The sequence below is a fragment of the Cotesia typhae genome, unplaced genomic scaffold (genome assembly GCF_013202065.1).
Source record: "Cotesia typhae breed Kobodo isofemale line unplaced genomic scaffold, CoteBio_Ctyphae contig_27, whole genome shotgun sequence".
NCBI classification, from domain to species: domain Eukaryota; kingdom Metazoa; phylum Arthropoda; class Insecta; order Hymenoptera; family Braconidae; genus Cotesia; species Cotesia typhae.
Window position 1 is genome coordinate 1827405 of NW_027423733.1, and position 20786 is coordinate 1848190.

Consider the following 20786-nt stretch of genomic DNA (forward strand, 5'->3'; position numbering starts at 1 on the left):
TGTGATGATCGCTGTTTTCTCGATGTCTTCTTCGGCGACAGGGATTTGATTGATAGCCCGAACCAAATCAATGAAGGAAAATATTTTTTTACCGTGTAATGTCGTCGTAAAATCCTCAAGTCGTCTGACTGGGTATCTGTCAGGTACTGTACGGGCATTAAGAAGACGGTAGTCTCCGCATGGTCTCCATTCTCCGGACTTCTTCGGAACGAGATGTAATGGAGATGCCCACGGACTCTTAGACGGTCTCGCGATACTGCATTGGACCATTTTTCTAAATTCTTCTTGCGCAATCTTGAGTTTGGTCGGCGCAAGAGGTCTCGCTTTACACGAGACTGGTTGTCCAGGCGTCGTTTTGATGTAGTGGACGGTGGAATGCTTCCTGGTCGTCGCAGTACCATCTGGTTTGGTAATAGACGGGTGGTTCGACAACAGTTTGTGATAGACTGTGTCCCCATCCACTACCTTGATGCAATCCATGTCGGACGCTATTGAATTGACGTTTATTTGGTGACCAGTAGATCCATCACGAAGTTTCTTGTTTTTCAGGTCGACTAGCAAGTCAAAGTGACTTAAAAAGTCAGCGCCGATGATTGGTTTCGTGACGTCAGCGATGATGAATTTCCACGTAAATTCGCGACGAAGTCCTAGGTTGAGCGAGAGTGTGATAATGCCGTAAGTTTCGATGAGAGAGCCATTGGCGGCTCGTAATTGATAACCGACGGGCGTCGGTTTGCATTTCAACCGCTGGTGTAGATAAATAGAGAGATCTGAGCCAGAATCCACGAGATATTGTGTATTGGTGGCTAGATCTGTGACGAATAAGCGGCGTGAAATTGTCAGAGAGTCGCTTCCCGCCACTAAGGACTCCATTTTGCGTATCCCGCAAACTTGCATCCGGCAGTGCACTTGTAGGATTTATTACCAAATTTTGCGTGGTAATAACAGATGCCATCCTTCAATTGCCCTCGTCCATTGGACTGAGCTCTGTTTTGGCGGTTACGTGACTTAGAGCGTCCTCTGGGTCGGTTCTGATTCGCTAGAGCGGCGACGCATTTTGTTAGCTCAGAGATCTGTCTCTCAAGAGCCGAAATCTGAGGGTTCGAAGACGTAGAGGCTGTTGCGACGGTATTTTGATTCACGGGGAACATTTCATGAATTTTATCAGCCGTTTTGGCCAAGTCGTCGGTGGACGTTGTATCTGGAGACACTGAGAGTAGCTCTTGAGCCTTTTTTGGCAGGTTTGACATCCATCTGGTCCTGATGACGGCTTCGTCGACTGTTGGAGCTAAAGATTTCAGGTGTCGGAGGAATTGTGAAGGGGAGAGATCACCTATCGCTTCGCCGTCTCGAAGCTGGCGCAGTTTTGCTGATTCCGACGCTGAGAAACACTAAATTAGCGCTCCTTTGAGCTCACTAAACGGTGCATGTATTGGCGGATTAGTGATCATCGCCTCAACTTCCTGTGCGGACTCGGAGTCTATCAGCGAAATAGCATGGTTGAATTTATCTCGCTCTCGTACGATGCCATGTATGGAAAACTGCCCTTCCAATTGCGCAAACCAGATTTTTGCTCGCTTCGGGTTGGAGGGAGGCGCCTTTAGTGAATTGAGGAAAAACGGCTTCGTATCTTCCGTCTCGTCGTGCGGCATCGTGAGTATTTATTTATCTAAATAAAAGAAAGGTATAAATAAAAGAATATTCAAGAAAGAAAAGGAACAATACTTAAATTTGTGCTGTTGTTGAATTCTTTCGAGGATTAACTTTCGGCTATATTGACGTCACGGGTCTGGAATGCGGCAGTACTTGAGTTTTGGCGGCAATGATGGATTAACAATGCTGTTGCTGCTTCAAAGTCACGACGTAATAGGCTTCGCGCCACTCACTTATTACTTTTCGATTTGCACTCGGGTGTGCCTCGGGATAACTAATGCAGCACAACATCCAGGGTGCTCAGCAATGCACCAGCTGTGATAAGTTATGCACTAACGTCGAATTCGTCAACTTTCGCAACACACATAAAAATAGATGTGGTTGAAACAAACTAAAATAATTAATTTCAAGTAAACTCGACGCTTTCCTCAACAACTAAAGGAAAACTCACGTCGGTTTTAATCACGTCGGGGTCACCAATGTAGGAATTATTGTTGTTGTATAAATGACTTAATTCACTACGTAAAAATAACTATTGATTATTTATTATAATTTAATGTGTTACAAAAGAAAAGCGTTGATTATATTTTGAGCTCTAATCTTTGCACGTGGCAATATCGGTAGTAGCTAGCTATTGACTGTCTATCATTTACGAAAATTGTCTAAATAGATAAACGACGATTACAAATGTTTCGGGCGCCGAGTGTCGGCGAAATTAACCGAATGGGTAATTTATATTGTAGGACATAGTCGCTACATATATATATATATATATATATATATATATATATATATATATATATATATATATATATATATATATATATATATATATATATGAAAAATTGATGTGGGTCATTGAACGAAAGGTCTTGATAAGTCTACCCGTGAAATAATATTTTGATCAGACTTGATATGTCCTGATATGTACATGTATCATTTTTGATAGGCCCTGATATGAACTGATATGAAAATTGGCCATAACGGGCCTGATATAGCTTGATATGGCTTGATCTGGCCTAATATAATTTGATCTGGGGTGATATAATTTGATATGCCTATTCATAATTTTTTGATATGTTTTGATATGATTTTGTCAAGCTGGATCTGACTTATTAGTATCAAATAAAGCCAAATCTGAGTGATAATTCTGTAATACGGTCACTAAGTTTTGAAAGTCTAAGAATAGGCGAATTTACCTTTTTAATTTTTTTTAATCAATTCCCTAACGGTATTGATGACCCGGTGAAAACTCGGAAGAAACACGGAGTTTCTGCAGAGTATAGTGTGTCACAGAGTTTTCTCAAGATACCGACGGAGTTTAGGCGGTGTTTTACTGGAGGTAACCCGAAGTATTGTGTGCAGTCACGACACAAGATTTTAACGGCGTTCTGTCGGGTTTTTCTTGGAGTATTGCAAGTGTTTTAATAGAGTATTCATGGAATATTATCGGTGTTCTCACGGAGTATCTGCTGAGAATTTATGGAGTATTGGTGGAGTTTTCGTTGAATATGCACGGAGTAACACTAGTGTTCTAGTGGAATATTCGCGGAATTTTTTTGGTGTTATCGCAGAGTTTCATTGGAGTTTTGTCAGTGTTTTCGGGACGTTGTTCTGATGAAACTTCAGTCAAGTATTCGCGGAGTATACACAGATAATTACCAGTATTCTAGCGGAGTTTTTCTATAGTATTCTCGGAGAGTTTTTACTGAATAAATGACTAATTTATTTCAATTCTTAGTTATATGTCATAGATATTAATAAATAATTGATCAAACGTTGAGAAGAAAGTTACAAGCTATACTAACACGTATAAGCATTATACTCATAATTTACTTATAATTTCTTGACATGTCGTACAGTGTAAATTTCGAGTTTATAGTATTGCGATAGGACAATAATTTTTCCAGTGATTACATCCACTTAATCTAAATAAATCGAAAAAGCTATAAAATTATATATTCGACTTGGGTTAGTTAGTAACGTGCCGGACTTCCAATCATAAAATATCACGTTCGAATCCCACAGAGACCAGTATTTTTTACTTCCTGCTATGAAAATTGAAAATTTTCAAAAATCGGGAAGTTATTGGTTTTCCATTTTTCGAAAATCGAGTTCTCATCAGATCTTGACGTTTTGAGGTCCTAGGAAGCTTTCCTGACTATTCCCGCAATGATGCCCGTATGCCTGTGTGTGTGTGTGTGTGTGTGTGTGTGTGTGTGTGTGTGTGTGTGTGTGTGTGTGTGTGTGTGTGTGTGTGTGTAACCCTTTTATAACTTTTGAACGGCTTGACCGATTTGATCACGGTTGGCGCCATTCAAAAGGGCTTGACCAAACTTAGATTTTCTGAAAATTTGAACCGATTCGGACCAGTAGATTTTGAGAAATTGCAAAAAAAACTAAAAAAAAAATTTTCTGAAAAGTGGTTTTCTTGGAATAACTTTTAAACGGCTCCACTGATCAATTCCAAAAACTAATCAGCTCTTAACTTGAAAAAACTGCGTCGAACGCCGCCAGTCTGGTCAAAATCGGTTTATTCGTTTGTGAGTTATCGTGAACAAAAGAAAACCGAAAAAAGAATTTTTTCGGAATTATTCTGAAATTTTTGATTCGATCAATTAAAACCTGAAAATTACTTATGAAGATGATAAAACTGCGTCGAATGCCGCCAACCGCGTAAAAATCGGTTGATCCATTCAAAAGTTATTGCTATTTAAAAATAACAAAAATAGTGTTCTATGAAACTTCTATCAGACATTTGAGCTGGGTGAGTTCAAATGCATCAAAATATTATCTTTTCGAACTCAGTGAGCTCAAAATATCACATAAATTATATTTTGAGCTCAAAAATCTCAAAAATGTCATAAGTACAATTTTAAGCGCTCAGGTATGGAATTAGCGGGAACTTGCAGGGATTGCCTTTCGGGTGAACCATATTACTAATTTTTTTTCTTTTATTTTATTTAAATATTTATTTTTTTAAATATTATTTATATGATTTCAGAGAAGATTAAAAAATAATGTTATTTTATTTTTTTACATTAATTATTTCTTCATTACTTTTTTTTCTCTTAATTACTTGTTGGAAAAAAATACCAACAAAACTTCGTAGATACTCCGTGAGAACTCCTGCAATACTCCGTAGATACTCCGCGAGAACGCCGATGATACTCCGTGAGAAAACCGGCAGTACTCCGTAAAAACTCTATTAAAACACGTGTAATACTCGATAAAAACTCCGACAAAATTCCACCGAAATTTCGTGTCGCAACTGCACACGAAACTCCGCGTTTCCTCCGCCACAACGCTGCTTAAACTCCTTCGGTACTTCGAGTTTCAGCCAAGTTTACTCGGAGTTTTGACGGTGGTGCCTACGCCGCTAGGGAATATATTTTATGGCAGATTTACGGTATAAACTATAAAAATGGTAAAATGTGTAAATTGAATTGAATAAAAGTTTTCAAAATTGCTCTGAAAACTCTTCAATTAATTTCGTACTTTTCAATTTTTTCACAAAATTTTTTTTAATAGAGAAATTGATATTTTAGAATTTTTGATTTATAAAATTAATATTTTCACTAATTGAACACAGATAAATAAATTTCATACATTTCTCGAATTAGTCTACATTTTCAAGAAACTTTAGATAAAAAAAAAAAGAATTACTGTTGCTGTAGAACCAATCGATTACCGTTTTTTATCCGGTTTAGAACTTACAAAAAATAAAATTTTATTTTTTATTTTTTAAATATAATATGAAAATAATATTTTTATTATTTTTCATGCAATATGATGCCAATTAAAATGAAAAAATCTTTTGTGTATGATTTACATATTCATCATGAAATGTAATTTTCAGTTATTACTTTATATATTATTAAAAGTATTTGAAAATTTTGGAAAAAATTTAAATAATCAATTAAATATTTATAAATCTGACAGCATATTAGTTAGTTACAAAGACATCACCATGGAGCAATCACATGTTCCGCTATGTTAAAATTAGTATTAAAAGTCTTCGATAGATGGCACATGGCCGCGGAATTGTTCTTTTTCTAGATACTTGTCATTGAAGTTTCAAGTTCCAAAAAGAGTAGGTTTTTTGTACTCTATTGCAGAGTGTATCTGTTTTTGAATAAAGTTGTACCAACAATTAAAATAAATTTTGTATCAACTACGAATTAGTGCCATTCATCTTTTTTTTTAACAACAAAATAAAATCAGAAATATTAAATTTTATTTATGCTTCAGTTTTGTCTGCATCTAAATATGGCCATATCAAGTCTAATATGGCCAATTTTCATATAAGGCCTGATATGAACAACCAATATCAGGTATGATCAGAATATTTTCCCACGAGTAAAATCGGGATGAGCTTAGATCTTCAAAAACTTTAATGGTTCACAACATACAAGGTCATTTCTTAATTATGTATCTAGGGATAGAACATTTTTGAATGCAGACTAAATGCTTATTATAATAAATTGACTATCGGTGAGAATGATATAAAACCTCGAAAAAACACAAATTCGAGTCAAGACCTTTGCAGTGACAGTAAAAATTAAAAGTTTCCATACCATTGTAGGAATCATTCCAATACTATCATGGATACTATTTCTATAGCACTACAGCAAAAATTTTTATATTATTATGAGAACTATTGCCGTAATAAATGAGAAAAGTACCTATAATTTTCTTTCCGTGTACTTCAAAATTATTGAATTTTCAATCAATTTTTTCATAGAATTCAATAATATTAATTGCTATCCTTGATAGTAAATATTATCATCCTGATAATTAATATAACCATCCTGATAGTGACTGTTATCATCCTGATTATAACTGATACTAAAAAAAATGGTAACTGTTATCATAAAAAAATAATAACACTAACCATCTCTGCATTGAAAAATGTTTTAATCATCCTAGATAATTGGAGCTATAAATTTAGTATGATAAATCCAATCATTTAATTTTCTCCGTGTGCTATTTTTATAATTCAAATTTATTAAAATTTATTTTCTATTTTTAGTTTGGTTTTCTATAAGAAGCGTGTTTTTTAGTATTTTTAACTATTACTTTCTAATCGAATTTAATTCAATAATTATTTGATGAAATTACGATAGTAAATTGTCAAATTTCGTGAATAAATAGTAAATTTTTTTCTAAAATATTTGACAGTTATTAGTAATGAAAATATAGTCCAGCTTTACAATAGCTGTATCGTAAATTTTCCCAAAAATATTTTTCTGTGTAGAGATTAAATTTTATGTCATGAACTTTCAGATACTTTTTACGAAATTTCAAAATGTTAATACGTTTCAAAATTATTTCAGGGAGAACCAGTAAAAATATGACGAACAGTGTAGTCTGTAAGTTTTTTGCTCAATAGGTATTTTGTTTTTAAATCAATTATTGTGATACCTATTTTCACAGTCCTGTTATCATTTTACTAAGGCATAATAAAAATAAATTTTCTGAAATTAGTCATATATTGACCAATATCATTTAATTATTAATGATACATTCTTGAATAACATTAGCATGTTAGGGATATTTTGTGGTGTAAACTTTTTTTCTGACGTATTTAATTTATTTTATAGTAGTAAACGCATTATACCATATACTTTTCGTAATCTATGGTAGTTTTTCTAGTTGATATAATGTTCATATTCCATCAATGTTACTGTGGATATTTTGTCTTAGATATTGACCTATGTGACAAAATATTAATTCATTAATTTTCAGTTGTTAATTAATTTTTCTTTTTAAGATGAATCAGAACCACTAATTACTACTTTTGATAAAGGAAGTAACTATTTACTCGGTGCAGAACTCAAATATCAAAATGGTCAGTGGGAAGTTTATATAACTAAAAAACAAGACTACGAAGTGCAAACGATGCGAAACTATGTTTTTTGGATCTCTAAAGGTTCCGATAGTTATTCAATTGGCCTTTACATTGATAATATTGATGATAATGCACCTATAATTCAACCACCAGAGCGAAGCTGTGCTATAAAAGTTAGAGATAAATCAAATTTAAACGACCATTTCAATTTATAAATTGATGTATGATTTTTGTTTTTTAGGAGAACTATGAAGGTAGGAGTAATTGTACATATCAAGTGAGTGATGCTGACGGTTGGGTTGATCAAGTAGTTATAACTCTAACATCATCTGTAAAGGTTTTTATTTCAGTTTCATAGATTTTTTAATCTAAAACAGTATAAACCTCGACAACTTACAACTAGGCTTTACTCTGATATAAGTTTAGGTATCTAATAAAATTATATTTATTTTAACATTCAAGGAAGATATCAAACGCTTTTATATCCTCAGTGAAAAAATTAACGAATATGAAGTAAAAGTATATTTAGGCATCAATAAACCTCTGGATTTTGAAACGATTTCAATGTACATGTTATACATCAATGCAACCGTAATTAATACTTTTAATAATTGAGTTTGCAAACTATTAAAAACAAAACATAAGATCGTTCGAAAAGTGATATGAGTCTGTTTTTAATATAGGATAATAGTAATATCACAGGTACTTTAACAACAATCCTTGAAGTCATCGATATGCCAGATGAATCACCAAAATGGGCTCGCTTAACAGCATCAGAGACGCTGAAAGAAAAATCTACACATGTATGATTTAAAGAATATTTTGTGCAATTTTCAATTCATCTAAATATACGTAGGCACATGAATATTAATAAACTTTGAAGGCATTTGTGAAAAAAAAAAAATTAGTATACCGCATGATCATTAAATAAGCTTCCTTGAATAAGTAAAGTTCAACTAAAACTTTATTTAGATTCAATTCGAGTGAACATAATTTTTTTTTTTTTTTTTTTTTTTTTTTTTTTTCAATAAGCACCCTTTGTAGTTTAAGATATTAGATCATAATTTTGAGAAAAGCTTTTACATTGCATGCTTATTTTTTTTCTATATTTATTGAGTTTTTGTCAATTTTTTAATCCTGTGTACCCCGAACAACCATTCTCTTCCTAACTTCTTGTTCTATTTCTTGCGTAAGCTACTATTTTCTTTTTTTTTTTTTAGACATTCATAGTTACAGCCGTTGATGGTGATATTCAAATAAATGCTGAAATAAATTATAAAATTCAAGTTCTAAATAAAGGTGAGTTGTTATCATCCTTGACATTCTTTTGAACTTTTTTCTATAATATAATTACGGTTAAGAAGTTCGTCTTTGACAATTAGGTATTTTCAACGAGTTTGTTTTCGACCAAATTGTTGAGCTTACCTCGCAAATGAAGCCCTAATAGCTATTGTGTACATTTAGAGAGAAATTCATTCTTTTTTTTTTAACTTCCTGCTTAAAAAACCAATGATTTTCGAAAAATCGAAAAGTTAATGGTTTCAGCTTGTTTTGCAAAAAACGAATTTTCATCAGATTTCGACTGCCCCGTGGATGGTACGGAGATGACTGAATCGGAACCGTGTGAGCATTACTTCAATCCAGTCCATGTTGCGTCTCGCGACGCCTACACATGATTACTGGTCCCTTTCTGCGGTTTTTTTTTTTTAGAAAGTGCTGCGCGTTGGCTGTAACAGCTGACCAGTTTTCTTTTTTTCTGAGCATGCAGGCTATCAAGCTCTCGGGAGAGAGCGTAGAGCCAATAATTTCTTCGGAGCTGCTTTTGTTATCCTTTCACCTATCACACGCAAAAAACGTGTGTTCAGCGTCGTCAATTTTGTCTGGGCAGTATTGGCACGTTGGCGTGCTATGCAAACCCATCTTGAAAAGATAGGCGTTAAACTGTCCATGTCCCGTTAATTGCTGGGTCAAAAAAAGTCCGTTTCTCCATGCTTCCGAGAAAGTCAGACGTTTATGTCTGGAATCAGGTGTGCCGTCCATCTACCTGTTTCCCCGGATGTCCGTCGGTCCTCCTACTCATGTAGTGTTTCCGTCTTTATCTTGGCTCTTGCCTCCTTTGAGTTGTCACCATTTGTTTTGGCTTTGTTGATTTTCGCCCTCAAATGCTTATAAATAAATTGGCGCGGCACTACGGCACTGACCAATACGGCTACTTCTGAAACCGTGCGGTAGGTACAGGTGACTGAGCGCTCCTCGTCGTTGCACCGCCGCTATCTTTCGTCGGTACGTCTTCTGCTTGAGGATATCCACCCATATCTCCGCTCCGTAGAATAATATAGAGTGGACTACTTCTAGAACCACCCTCCTTTTTCTGGTTCGTGGCCCCACTATGTTAGCCATGATTCTTGACAGGTTAGATACTGTCTTTTAGCTTTCGTGCAAACGTTATCGAGGTGTTCTCGGAAAGACAGCTTCTCGTCGATCACAACTCCTAAATAACGCAGTGCCCTTGTTGTCAGTATTGTCGACGACGAAAGGTTTTGGGAACCACTTTTGTCGAGTCTACACGACGATCTCGCATTTCTGCTTGGCAAGTTTCAGGTGGTAATTCTCGAGCCAACTTTTGACAGTGTTAATGATTTCTCGAACAAGTAGTTCTGCCTCCTCGGCACTGTCTACTACTATAGTAGCCGCGACGTCGTCTATGAAGCCCGTGAGTTCCACTTGTTTTGGCAACGGGATTTCTAGGAGTTCGTCCGAGTTCGCGTTCCATCGGTTAGGCCCCATTATTGAACCTTTCGGCACGCCAGACGTAATGTCATATTCTTGTAGGTCTACCGTCGTTTCTGCTATCAGCGTTCTTTCGTTAAGATAGTCATCGACTATTGCCAAATTTTCCGACTTCGCGTCAAATTTGTGCTTCAAGGCATCTACAATGTCACCCCAGTTTGCGCTGTTGAAGGCATTTTTAATGTCTAGTAAGAGGATGAGACGCACCTTGTGGGCTTTGAGATGATCCGACCATGCTTTTCTCATTGCCTTTACGACTTTCTGGATCGCGCCGACTGTCGATCGTCCTTTCCAGAAGCCATATTGGTTTGTGGCAAAACCTCCAGCACGTTCGATGTCGTTGAGTATTCTTCCCTGTATAAGCTTCTCGAGCAGTTTCCCAGCGATGTCCAGCATGCAGAGTGGTCTGAACGACGAGGGTGTTACAGGGCTACCTCAGACTTTGTCTAACAGAACCAATCTCTGCCGCTTCCAGGCCGTTGAAAACGTGCCGGTTATCAGACAGGCGTTGTAAGCGTTCAGAAGTATATCTAGGTGTTCCAGGGCTACGATCTTATTCACCGATGCCAGTACACCATCAGAGCCAGGTACCTTTCCTGTCTTGAGAGTCTTCGCCGCATCCTGTAGTTCCTTTGTTGTGAAAGGTGTTTCGCTGGTTTTCATATATTGTCTTCTTTCCCGCAGTAGGTGTTTGGGAAACAGTTCAGCTACAATGCTGCTCATTAGGGCAGATGGCTTCGGCGCTTCTGGTGGAGCCTTTCCAAGTCGTTTGGCGACAATTTGGTAGACTTTACCTCAGATGTCTTCATCAAGGTCGTTACAGAACTCTTGCCACAATTTCGCTTTGCTTGCTTTGATAGTTCGATTCAGGATCTTTTTGGCTTACTTGTACTTACTCGAATGTAGATCTTGATTTGGATAATGTTTTGCGGCTCTCGTTGCTCGCCGACGTAGTTCGTGGCATTTTTTCCGAAGTTCTGCTTCTTGAAGCAGAGACTTCTATGTCTTGAGACCACCAGTATGCTGGCCTATGGTAGCCTCGCTTTTTCATCCGTGGCATATAAGCATCGCATGAAGTGACGATCGATTCCATCGCTTTTGACACTAATGTTTCTGTCTCATAACGAGTATTCGGAATCAGATTGTTCTGAAAACGAGACGAGCTTCATTTCAGAGAAGTTCGTAGTGCCTCTAAATCAAGCTTCCTGGCATTCCATTTCCGTGGTCTATAATCACGACGCGGTACCGAAACGGGTCCTAATCAAATCTTAAATGTCGTATGTTGTTGATCACTGCCATTGTATTCTTCTGATACTGTCCAATTCTCGATCATGTTCGCGATTCTTGGAGTCGCAAACGTGATATCGAGGATAGATTCCCGGTATCCTGGTCTTCTAAAAGTCGTAGTATATCCTGTGTTCAGCACTATGAGGTCGAGTGTTGCGGAAAAGTCTGCTACTTCGTTGTCTCTAATGTTAGAGAAGTCAGCACCCCATTCAGCCGATTTTGCATTGAAATCGCCAGCCACGATGACTTCCTCGTTGAACTTGCCGATGGCGTCCTCTATGTCTGCCATTTTTTGTCGGAACATCCGAATCCCTTCATTTTGTGAAAGGTAGACGCTCATAAAGTAGGTCGTGGGGGTTTTAATCCAGACGAATCCTGATCCGCTTCTCCTGTTGTCGACGGCGATGTTCTCAGTGTTAGCGATCCAGATGGCTGCTGTGCCGGATTTATCAGCAAACCATGCTCTATCTTGGATGTTGAGATGTTACTCGCAGATAAGGCAGATGTCAATTTTGTCTTCGAACCGTTGTTTTTGGTGTGAACGATCTGACTGTACCGATGTTAACGGTTGCTGTTTTTATCGCAGCTGTGAAAGCAGCAGTGTCTTCAGTCTTGCGACCCATTTCTAGGAGAACGCCCCCGCGCTTCGTTTGTTTGATAGATTTAATGTCTACTCCATCCTTTGTCAGGTTAAACTTAATCTTTATTTCCTTGAGAAAATCGGTGTACGTTCGCCCTTTAGCTGGTTGGGCAAGCACGGCCTTTGTTCTTGTCTCCTTTCTCCTCGGTTTCTTTGAGCCACTCTTACTTGGCTGATTTTTGGTTTCAGTAGATTGTGCCACTGGCTCCTGTTCTCTTACTTTCTTTTTCGGTTGCCAAGTCACTTTGATCTATGTGTCCTCTCCGGCAGTCCTCTTCTGTGCTGGATTTTCTCTTGCTGAAAAAGGGCCGGGTCTGAAAAGCTGCTTCTTCTTGCTGTTGGCAGTTTGCTTTGTTTGCGGTGACAGTTTCTCAGAAGTGATCAAAATAGCTGTAATTTTGTGGTCATCCACGAAGAAGTCTGAGTGGTTGTCGCTGACGTCGTTGGTGATTTGTTGGCCAGCCGATATGCCGTACCAATCGACGTAACCAGTTTTCTAATCTCATGATGGAGATTTTTCTTGTCTTTTATGAATTCAGTTAATTCTTCAATTTTGCTACCGAGCCTCTCCATTGGCGACTGTTGGCCGGTGACGGTTGGTGCTGAGTTAATCTTTCCTCGGTGGGTTTAAATATTGACGGGAGCAAATGGTCCTCCACTTTTTTGAGGAACTTTCATTGGCTGTCCATCTTCTTCTATCTGAGCTGTTTTCGTGCTCCCTGTAGCATTCTTAGATAGCGGAGCCATGGGGTCTACTCCACTGTCCGAATAACGGTCGTTTAATAACGACGAGTTCAGGCCCGTTTGCGCGTCTTTCCTCGCCGACACTGGGGTATCGAATACCTGTACTGGAAACAATGTTTGAAAGTTCTGTGACATTTCCATATTGTTGTTTGCTAGGTTTTGGTCCACCCCGAGTATTTTATTTCCTCGATATCTGACGTATCTGGCGCGCAGACATGTCGGGCGTTCCCTTGTCCGCCACCTGGGAAAGCGCCCGATGCGAGTCCCAGCAAGCCCGATACCAGGTGTGTGTGTGTATGTATGTTTATATATATATATATATATATATATATATATATATATATATATATATATATATATATATATATATATATATATATATATATATATATATATATATATATATGTGTGTGTGTGTGTGTGTGTGTGTGTGTGTAAACCTCTTATAACTTTTGAACGGTTGACTCGATTTCATCGCGGTTGATGCCATTCGAAAGGGCTTCACTAAACATAGATTTTCTGGAAATTTGAACCGATTCTGACCCATCGATTTTGAGAAATTTAGAGAAATCTTAAAAAAAATAGGAAAGAAAATTTTTTTCAGAAGTGGTTATTTTGGAATAACTTTTAAACGGCTTTACCGATCGATTCTAAAAACTAATCAGCTCTCAATCTCAAAAAACAACGTCGATTGCCGCCAACCCGGTCAAAATAGGTTAATTCGTTCAAGAGATATCGTGAACAAAAAAAAACCGAAAAAAGTGTTTCTTTCATATAACTTTCTCTTCGGATCGTTTTTGGTGAAACAAAATAAATTTTAGAGCTTAAAAAACTGAGTCAATCGCCGCCAAGAACGTCAAAATCAGTTGATTGGATCGAGAAATATCCGCGACGAAATATTTGGATACAAAGATTTTTTCAACATTACTCCGACATTTTTTGGAATAACTTTTAAACAGCTTAACCGATCGATTCCAAAAACTAATCAACTCTTAACATATCACGTCGATCGCCATTAGTCCGGCCAAAATTGGTTCATTCATTCGTGAGTTATCGTTGACGAAAGAAAACCGAAAAAAGTGTTTTTCCAGAATTACTCCGTAATTCTTGGTTGGATCAAACTAAACTTACAGATTCTTTGTAGAGCTTAAAAAATTGTGCCGAATGCTGCTAACCGCGTAAAAATCAATTTATTTATTCAAAAGTTACTGCAGTTTGAAAATTTGAAAAATTGTGTTTTATCGAAGTTTTATCAGACTTTTGAGCTCGAAGAGCTCAAAAGCATAGAAAAGTTGTCCCTCTAAGCTCAGGGAGCTTAAAATAACAGATAAATGGTATTTTTGAGCTCGGAGTGCTCAAAAAAATCATTAGTGCAGTTCTAAGCACTTGATGTAACATTAGCGGGAAGTTGCATGAATGGCCTTCAGGGTCTACCGTTTTTCTAATTTTTTTTATTATTTACTTTTTAACATTCAATAAAAATTATCGATCGATAATAAACCCTCGCGGTTTTGAAACTTCTATCGATCCATGGTGGCTTCACCGTGGTTACATCGTAGATCCATCATGGATCCAACGTGATTTCACCGCGATTTTGTGGCATTTTGCTATGATGGTTCCACCGAGGATTAATTGTGAATCCTTAGTGGAACTATCGCTTAACCATGGAAGAGCTATCATGGCAAAATGTCACAAAACCACGGTGGATCCACTGTAGTTCCTTGGTGGATCCACGATGAGTGTGGTTTTACCGTGGATCCACAGTGGTTCTACGATGGTTGCAAGACCGCGAGGACGATGATAAAAACAGTTCCGGGAGTTGAAACATCGCTTAGGAAATTTTCTCCTTTTTCAGGATTTTTATTCCTATTCTATCTATTTCTTATGATGATTAAGCCATCAAAAAACAGTTAAAGCATTCTTTCTGTTTATATCATAATATTAAACAGAAATTGAAAATATAAAAGGTACACAGAAAAAAGAAAAATGGAAAAATTACCTGATATAATCTAAACGTCGTCTGTCATAGAGAAAACTGGAAAATTACAGTTTCCTATTGTAATTATTACAGGTTTTATGAGAATTACATTGTAGAATGTATTATTAACATTTGAATGTAATACTTACAATCCGAAACTGTTATTTTTTCAGGTTTCTTCACGACGGGCTACATTTACATTAAATAATGTAATTTTTTCTTTTGTCCGTGTATCCCTTCTTCTGAATTAGATCCAGCATCGAATAAGTTGTCGCTTAAATTTTCCCCAAATTTCTTTTAATTTTTCGCCGAACACTCACGTTTCGATTAGAGCAATAAATTAATCTGATGCGGCATTATTTGCAATTGAATAAGGTTAGTTAGAAGGGCTTACAACATAATGTGTTAAGAGACATTATCAAAATGAAAATCTTAAATTTGGCTATGTCTGGTTAAATTTAGTCGTATTCTATGGAACATACTGAAAAGTTTTATGGCGTATTTAACATGATTAACTTAGATTCATTTAGTTACAATTGTTAATCAAAATATTTTAACGGTCTTATCATAATTTTCAGATGAAGAAGACTATTTTAATGTCGACATATCAACGGGAGTGGTGACAATTAACCCTATAGATCGTGATACTTTGAAAAAAGACGTTTTTCGGTTTGTTATAATTGCATTTGAAAAAAAAGATATTTCTTCAATAGCTAATGCAACGATCGTTGTCATTATTGAAGACATCAATGACCATGAACCTGAAATATTACCTGAAATGCTCTCTATCACGATAAAAGAAGGGAAATATACGACTTTAGAATTCGAACAACCAGTTATGATTACCGATCCTGATTTAGTAAGATCGATTTAGAATTACTTTTTATTAATCAAGTTGAATAGAGGTATTCGTGAAATGATTTTATAAAATCAATAGTAATTTACACACACATATACAGACTACCAATCTTTACATCGACACATTTCTGCAAACATGTATTACTATAGTTAAAGATGTGAATTAATAAGAATACTGACTCAACTTGATTCATCAAAATTTTATTGCCACGATTGGAAAAATAAATAGTCGCATACTAGCCGAGTGAAAATTTTGATAATTTTACTCCGATTTATTTTGTAGGCGGAAAATGCTCAATATTCTGTTCATTTAACCGATGATTCTGATTATAACTGGCATTCAGCTTTTCTGATAGTTCCAAATACTGGTTATCAGAATACTTATTTTACTATTTCAGTTAGTGATGCATTACTGTTAGACTATGAAGATGAAAATTGGAGAAATATAAAAATCGAGGTTAAAGATTTCATTAATTTCTATTATAAATTATTTTCGTAACTTATCGACTGTAGTGATTCATTTAATGAAAAATAATCGTTTTATTTTTGTTATTCTTAAATTAGATCCAAGCTACAGAAGTAGGGAATCAAAGTCATGTGGGAAGAAGGATTGTTTCTATAGATTTAGAAAATTTGAACGATGAATTTCCAATTTTTGAAAATAATTCTCTCACAGTATCAATTTCAGAAGATGTGGGAAATAATTATTACATTTGCACAATTCTTGCTACTGATCGGGACGTGAATGATACTGTTAAGTAAGTTCTAATATTCACTAACAATTTGATATTTTAAAGATATTCACTTAAAACTCCGTCACTCTAAATTATACAAATTTTTGCAAATAATCAGACATTCAATACTGGGTCAAAAAGGTTTTAAAATAAATGAATCAACAGGAGTAATCACCACTGCCTTAGATGACAGTATTCATTTGGATTATGAATCCATGTCGGTTATTATTCTCCAAGTAATTGCAATTGATTTAGCTAATCACACAACGTATGCAACATTAATTATTAACGTGATTGACGTCAATGATGTTCCTCCGAAACTTTATTTGGTAAATTTTAATCGTTAAAAGACTTTAAAATTAATACATATCATAAGACTATAGATTACTTTGAACTCAAATACTTGTAAATCAAATTTCAGCCTACAAGTAAAGCATCACTCTTAGAAGAACTACCAATTAACTCATCAATAGATTATAAGATTCAAACTACTGATCCAGATAGTGATGCCAAATTAATATTCAGTATTGATTGGGACAGTACTACAGCTTTAAAAAATAGTGTTGAAGTTGATACAAGTTATTATTCTCGGTAAGATCTTGATAATGTCATACAACTAATATTAATGGGTCGATATAGTGATCGTAGTAATTTTGTCGTGGAATTTGATGGATAAACATTGCGTCTTATATGATAATTAAATAAAACAAGCTTTCGAATTTGTTTCAGACACTTAAATATTGTTACAAATTATCCTAAGAAACAAACTGGTTATGCGGAGGGCTATGTTTCAATATCACGACGAATAGATTACGAAGCACTGGATGTTATATTTCTGACTGTTGTGGTTACTGACCTTAATACCGTTCATAACGCTAACTCAACCCTAGGTACAATTTTTCTTCACGTAAAATTGACATATTAATCAAATTTTTGAAATAATTTTCATATTTATTATATCAAGTCAGTAAACAGACTCAGCATTTTTTAATAAGAAAGTCATTTTGATGAGAAATTTTGTCTTATTATAATACAAAGTCTCGCCAAAACGAGTAATATTATCAATTATTATAGAAGCGTAGGAAATCAAAACATTCACTACACGGAATGAGATTTAAAGGAATGCTTATAATTTTTAACTTCCCACAGAGAAAATGGAAAATTTTCGAAAATCGAAAGTTATTGCTTTTACCCCTTTTGTCGAAAATCGAGCTTTCATCAGATGGGCTTATTCACACACACACACACACACACACACACACACACACACACACACACACACACACACACACACACACACACACACACACACACACACACACACACACACACACACACACACACACACACACACACACACACACACACACACACACACACACACACACACACACACACACACACACACACACACACACACACACACACACACACACACACACACACACACACACACACAGTGACATCCTCGTGAGGATAAGGAAGCTACTTGTGACTTTCAAACGTCGAGATCTGATGAAAACCCTTTTTTTGCAAAACGGGGTAAAACCAATAACTTCCGATTTTTGAAAATTTTCAATTTTTTTAGTCGGAAGTCAAAAAAAATTTTTTTTCTTCAAATCAATAGCCAATCCTTGTAGAGAATTTATTCAAGTTTTCAAAATCAACCTTGAATTTTCTGTGCGATTATTGGTTGCTGAGATATTATTAATAAAAAAAAAAAATGATGTTTTCCATTTAACCACCAATATCTCAGAAAAAAATGGTCGTATCGAGATCTGTGAAAAAAAATTAATTAAAGCTGAATAAATAAGTTATCCAATCCAAATAAAGGTTGAGTTAAACAAATTTTTTTTGCCCTCCAGGCGGAGAGTGGTACCTTTCGTCCCGCTGCGCTAAACAAAGTTGCCGCTTTTCGCCTTCGTCGGACAAATAGTAGTATACAGCCCTTTGAGAGTAAAAAAGAAAACCTCAGATCACATGTTTGTTGATTACATGTATTCTGAGGCTTTTCTTATTTTCCTTCCCAAGGGGTGTAATATACTATTTCCCAAGTCCGTAGATTGAAAAAAAAAAAATCAATAAAACAAAAAAAATTCGAAAATTTGTTCTTCGGTGGTTTTTTTCATTAAGATAAGATACTCGAAAAAAAATTTTTCAAACTCAGATCTAAAAACAAAACACTTGGATCTACAATTTGCTTTTTTATTTATTTGCTGTATGACTATTTTTCTACAAGTTATAACTTGTTCAAAAACCCTGTTATGTCTGGCCAAATTTTTATATATTTTTTCTATCAAGGGAAAATTTACATAAAATCCCAAGTAAAACCGATAAGAACTTTATCTTTCTTAATGGTCAAAAGAAAAAAAAATAAAAATATAAAAAAAAAAACCCAAGACCATAAAATAATAGTAATATTATTTCAAAAGTACTTAGGTTATTTGCTTAAAAATACCTACACAAATAGCCTAATGCATTTTATTTTCTCTAATATTTTTTTTTACTATAATCCAAAAAGGTTCTTAGATAACATAAAACCTTGGTACTAAACGATCCATAAACCATTTAAAATAAATTTAGGAATAAGGGTTTATAATCGTCTGAGGTATTTTTTTGTAATCTTTTAAAATGTAAAATTTGTTACTTATTTAGTTAAAAATAGTTAAAAGAAAATCCAATGGTTAAATATACAGGACTGTAATACTGCCACGTGTACACCAAATGAGGATAAAATAACAAACTAACAAATTAATAAATTAATAAAATAATACAGATTAATAAATTTATAAACTAATATACATTCGACATATTAATATTCATTATAATATGTCATTTTTAGAATTGTTAATTATAACAGTTAAAAATTAATAATGAATAACAATTATAAAAACCAATAATATAATTGTAATAGAATCAATAAGAAAAATTTGTTAATAAATAAACATTATTATAAGTACTAAAACGTTGAAGATTGCTAATAATCATTAACATAGAGATAATTAGTTTTAGTTAAATAATTATTTAACAATATGATTATTATTATTTAAAAATGTTAGTTTGTGAGTGGGTGTGCACACTGACAAGCTAGCATCAGGGTAGTCCTTTACCTGCCCAAAATAGTTACGGAGTAGGGGTGATACCCTGAAAACTGACCCTGATTGGAAAATGCTGTGCCCCAACTCAAGGCCCAATAGGTGGAGCCTTAATTAGAGAACACTTATATAACTAAGAGTTCGTTACTTTTTTTTCTAATCTCCAGTACGAGTTCAGTCCTAGTTCAACTCTCTCAACAGTTAGTTATCAGTTACTTGTTTTAAACTTTGGTCAATCGATACCATTTTCAAGTGTTAAATTTTAATAGTTACATTCAAATATCCGCATACTTAGTTTTCTCTACATACAGTAGGAAAACGTGTAACTGAGAATAACCGTTCACTTTCAATTTGAGTCAATACATTTTTCCTGATTTCATTCAAGTGTCCGCACACTTTGTTTCTCCTCATATCGTGGAAAACGTGAAACAACACAAAAATAACGACTTCGGTAGTTTGAGACAAGTGAACATCCCGTATCCTGATAAAACATACAGCAGGATCCAATCAAGGATCAACTCAACAGGGATCATCGGGTTATTGTAAGTTATAATATTTAACAAATTAAGTTACCTTTATATTCAGACTTTCAATTTAGAATTTGTAAATCTATAGTTAAAATAAATTCACCACAAAAGTAAAACACCCATCTAAACATTATTACATTCCAAACACAATCTCACGATCCCGGTCTATAGGTCGCAAGACTTGGACCAAAATTATATTTCAATAAGTCTAATCTTGGACATAACAATTGGCGCTCGAACAGGGACACATGAGATTTTGTCTGGAATAATATACGGGTGTTTACATTAAAACACTTAATTCGTTAAATAAATTCTGATCTGCTAACATTTCTCTTAATCCTAAATTGTTTATCGTCAAGTTGTAGATCCTCCAATAAATAATCGAGATTTAAATTCAGTCGCGAACGCGATTTTAATACCGGTTTTACGCGAAGAAAATTTTGAAGAAGACAACATGGCTTTACCTGCAAATCAACATATCTCGTTAGGCGACGCCTTGTCATTCGTTCCTAAATTTGACGGTAATTCCAGTGAACTTTTAGAATTTCTAAATTGTTGTAAAGAAGCCAAGTCTGTCCTACCTGATGGAGCTGAAGCAAATTTAACTAAACTAATTTACGGAATAAAGT

General features: G+C 35.2%; 1 protein-coding gene across 11 annotated transcripts in view; it reads left to right on the forward strand.

The window, feature by feature from the left end:
* Positions 1–20786, forward strand: part of LOC141525717 (cadherin-AgCad1-like) — a 313469-nt gene that overhangs the window by 32689 nt on the left and 259994 nt on the right. For 7 of the 11 annotated variants that reach the window (XR_012478887.1, XM_074240289.1, XM_074240280.1 and 4 more), the window contains 12 exons: positions 6990–7025; positions 7427–7677; positions 7746–7841; positions 7967–8095; positions 8188–8307; positions 8725–8803; positions 15522–15802; positions 16085–16258; positions 16366–16559; positions 16654–16864; positions 16957–17126; positions 17265–17425. Coding sequence is in view for 10 of the 11 variants with exons in the window: in XM_074240289.1 (XP_074096390.1) it covers positions 6990–7025; positions 7427–7677; positions 7746–7841; positions 7967–8095; positions 8188–8307; positions 8725–8803; positions 15522–15802; positions 16085–16258; positions 16366–16559; positions 16654–16864; positions 16957–17126; positions 17265–17425 (1902 nt within the window). In the remaining variant the exon portion in view is untranslated. Of the gene's footprint in view, positions 1–2365; positions 2381–6989; positions 7026–7426; positions 7678–7745; positions 7842–7966; positions 8096–8187; positions 8308–8724; positions 8804–15521; positions 15803–16084; positions 16259–16365; positions 16560–16653; positions 16865–16956; positions 17127–17264; positions 17426–20786 lie in introns of those variants that run through there. The other 4 variants (XM_074240283.1, XM_074240284.1, XM_074240285.1 and 1 more) reach the window with 3 other exon arrangements.